Source organism: Cricetulus griseus (genome assembly GCF_003668045.3).
Source record: "Cricetulus griseus strain 17A/GY chromosome 1 unlocalized genomic scaffold, alternate assembly CriGri-PICRH-1.0 chr1_1, whole genome shotgun sequence".
In the NCBI taxonomy this organism is placed as follows: Eukaryota; Metazoa; Chordata; class Mammalia; order Rodentia; family Cricetidae; genus Cricetulus; species Cricetulus griseus.
This window is the reverse complement of record NW_023276807.1, coordinates 224,200,580-224,204,369: the sequence shown is the minus strand read 5'-3', so window position 1 is coordinate 224,204,369 and position 3,790 is coordinate 224,200,580. Positions and strand designations below refer to the sequence as shown.

The 3,790-nt window shown below is 47.8% G+C and overlaps 1 protein-coding gene across 1 annotated transcript; it reads left to right on the top strand.

Annotated features, from left to right (window-relative positions):
* The first annotated feature begins 434 nt into the window (after positions 1–434).
* Synb (syncytin b) lies at positions 435–2,307 on the top strand. The gene has a single exon (NM_001305218.1). The coding sequence runs from the start codon at positions 435–437 to the stop codon at positions 2,289–2,291; it is 1,857 nt and encodes a 618-aa protein (NP_001292147.1). The 3' UTR covers positions 2,292–2,307.
* Positions 2,308–3,790: the final 1,483 nt, after the last annotated feature.

Below are 3,790 nucleotides of genomic sequence, written 5' to 3'. Positions count from 1 at the left end.
TCACTCCTTGCTTTGGTCTGCTTTCATCTCTGCCATCTGACAATGGAGCCATTTTTTTTTTATTTCTATGGTAACAAAGCACTTGGTAGAAATAAAAAAATGGCTACTTCTGTCCCAGGAGGGACCTCGCCAGGTAAGTGTGAGTACCCCAATAGCTGCAAAGGTAGAGGCCATCTCTCACTGGCCAAGCCACTCTGAGCTCAAAGGGGCTCTAGATCCTAACTTTAAAACTCTTAATCCTTCTGGTGACCCTTCCCCTAATTATAGCTCTTCTCTCACAGGTCTGACCTCTCAACTCATAACCTGCAGGGCCTGAAGCCACTGGACTAACCGGCCACCTTTGTACACCCCAACCGGACAAGTTTCAGGACTCAAGAATCCACAGGACCAACATCTCTGCATCCTGCACTACTGCCGGCCACTCCCAAAGCACCATGACATGCCTTTGGGTCCTCTATTTTGCCCTTTTCCCCTACTCCTTGTCCTATCCCGAAAGCTGGATGCCTCTTATAAACCTTACCCACCACATCCTGCGTGAAGCCAACTCCTCCCTTTTTTCCAACTGCTGGGTCTGCTTGTCCACCCAAACCCAGCGCTCTCTAGCGGTCCCAGCTCCTCTGTCCACTTGGACAGACTCACCCATGAAGCTTCACCTCACCTACTCGGTCAAGCCCTTTCCTGGCTCCTATCCAATCACTAACATCGAGAGGCGCCTCCAAGTCTTCCACCCACTGACTGCCTCCTATTCTTTCCACAATTCCGATCGACGGGCTATCGCTTTTCTTCAACTCGTCAGCTCAACAGGCATATTTCCCATCATCACCCGGCTCACCTCTGTGATATATCCGGATATGGACCACTTCTTCGAAACTGCCCAACGCCCTTTGTGGGGACCGCTCTTTACCGAGACTCTCCTCAAGTCACAGGCCCCTCTCTGCATTTCCCGCTTCTTCAAGGTCTCAGCTTATGCCACTTTTGTAGGCGCCCTCCCTGCCTCTCTCTGCAACTACACCCTCCACATGGAACCTTCTACCAGTTATGAAAACCTAGATCTGTCCACCATCCATCCATTCAAACAGGCAATGAAAAGACCAGATGCCAAATGGAAAAATCCACTCCGCTTTTCGGGACCCCCCTCCCTTGTCTCCACAAAACCTTCTTACTATCCCTGCCCAACAGATGTCAAACACTGTCACACCTCCCCAGCCACTCCCTGGATGCGCTGTCCTCTCTCTCCCTCTGGTACCTGCTATAATCTTACTCTATATGAATCAGACAATTTAACCCACCCTGTTACTGTGTCAGTGAACCCTACCTACTTCAAGATCAAACTCCAGGGACACAGGGACCCCTATCCATACTTCCATTACCAGCCCCTCACAGGAGCTGCCCTATCTGGACAATATTCTGTGTGGGAAAATGAGGTCACTATTCATGAAAACTGGGATGTCACCTCAAACATATTCTCACACCTTCTTACCTTCTCATACTCCTTCTGTCTCAACTCTTCAGGAGTTTTCTTTCTCTGTGGAACATCAACTTATGTCTGTCTCCCGGCCAATTGGTCCGGTGTCTGTACCCTTGTCTTCCAATACCCAGACATTGAACTACTCCCCAATAACCAAACGGTGCTTGTCCCCCTTTTTGCTTCAGTTCTTTCCTCAGCCTCAGCTTCTCGCCCAAAGAGATCCCCACACCTCCTCCCCTTCCTTGCAGGCCTGGGTATCTCTTCTGCCCTTGGTACCGGCATAGCTGGCTTGGCTTCCTCGATGTTTTATTTCCAACGGCTTTCAAAGGCTCTTTCAGATACCCTGGATGAAATAGCTGCCTCTATCACTACCCTCCAGAACCAAATAGACTCGCTCGCAGGTGTTGTTCTTCAAAACCGCAGAGCTCTGGACCTCATCACTGCCGAGAAAGGGGGCACCTGTCTCTTCCTCCAGGAAGAGTGCTGCTTCTATGTAAACCAGTCTGGAATAGTCCGAGACGCGGCAAGGAAACTCCGAGAACGAGCGTCAGAACTTGGCCAACATTCTGACTCTTGGGGACAGTGGCCCGATCCTGGATACTGGCTGCCATGGCTGTCTCCCTTCCTGGGACCTCTTCTCTTCATTTTCTTCCTACTGACATTTGGTTCTTGTCTTATTAACTGCCTAACCCATTGTGTGTCCCAGAGACTTGGTTCCTTTGTACAGGACACCACCAAAAGGCATATGGACAGCATCCTCCAAAATTTCCAATATAAAAGACTTCCCCAAGAACCCCTAGATGAAGTCACCACTCCTATGTAACAGGAAGAAGTTGTGAGAGCACCAACTATGCCCTCCTGTCTACCCAGTAAATAGAAATGAGGTCAGGAGTGTTAGTCATGGCCACAGTGTTTTGTATCAATGGCCATTCCAGAAACTCTAGTAATTTGGCCTCCAGAACTAAAACTACTTATTTTTCCAGATCCAAACCCTTTCTGCCATATCATTACTCCCTCCCGGAGATGTGGCCATGAGAGAAATTTCTCCATCACCTGACATTCTTCACTCCACCACTCAACTTAGCTTCTAAGCTACTCCTAGCAATGGCCAAGTAGAGGCCAAAAAAGGAACCTTTCAATGCCCCAGTCTATAAGTAGAGAGTGGGCTTTCTAGTTTCTTATACTAGAGATCTCTATTCCTTAGGTCTGTTGCATTGTGGAGTGGCTTGTTCCTTTGTCTTTTTGCTTTCTGACCTCACACAAAGAACATCAAGGTGGCAGGGAGTTCCCAACAGTTGGAAGGGGTCAGCAAGGTCCTCTCTGAAAAGCTGTTAGAGAGTAAGACACTATTGTCCTCCCAACCTTCGACTTTACTCTTCACAAGATAATAAACTTCTGTTGTTTCAAACTGTTTCTCCTAGAATCATTTTGGTATAGCAGGCCCAAGACTCCAATCAACTCTGAACTGTAGGTGAATATTCAGGTGGAGCTGTCTGTGAGCATATGGACCAGGCATGAATAGCAGAGGTTGGGACAGAATGCAAAACCAAGCTGGACTTGGTAATTAGGATGGGCAAGAGGACCACAGGGAAGGGAGGAAAGGACAGAACCTAGAGAGGAACGAGAAGTCGAGTGGGTGGGATGAAAGAGTGGAAAGTAAGGGAGGAATTCCAGAGGTTGCATCTAGAAGTTCATGTTGGGGATATTACCAGAGTTGTTGGGGGCAGAGCTGGGGACCTAGCAGTACTAACAAACTAGGCTTGGCCAGCTGTCTTTAATAGGCCTATTTTCATCACAATTAATAGTGGAAAGCAGAACTTATTCAATGTGGTCACATTGGGAAGGGGTCCATGGAGCTTCCTCCCTCCCCAAATCCATGCTCTGGGTCCCGATATGAGCTTTAGATTTAAATAGAAAACAAGAGGTATACATAACTAAGCAGTCTTGTAGTTACTGTCCCACTTGTCATCTTTGTCCCAGTTTGTCTCTTCTGCTAGGTGGTCTGACACATTGTTATTAGCTGTGTGACATCTTTTCCTGATAGGCAAATTTCTCTTAGCTGGCACCCAGGCAGCGGCCTTTCTTTCATCAGGTGTGAGACTTCTGGGGAGATCCCAATTTCTTAGGAATAGGAGAATGAAGAGGTATAGGTACCCCTTTAGAATACATTCATTCCCCACAGGATAGTGACAGGAGCTGGGGGTCAGGGGCTGACTTGGTATTGAAGTCATCAGTGAACCTTGAGGAGGCAAGGAAAATGATCTATGGGACCAGGCTCAAATATAGGTTAAATATAATTTATTTTGGGGGAGGTCACTTGCA

Bases quoted from the DNA above. Each gene is read 5' to 3' on its own strand.
- Synb (NM_001305218.1), top strand. From the start codon at position 435: ATGACATGCCTTTGGGTCCTCTATTTTGCCCTTTTCCCCTACTCCTTG.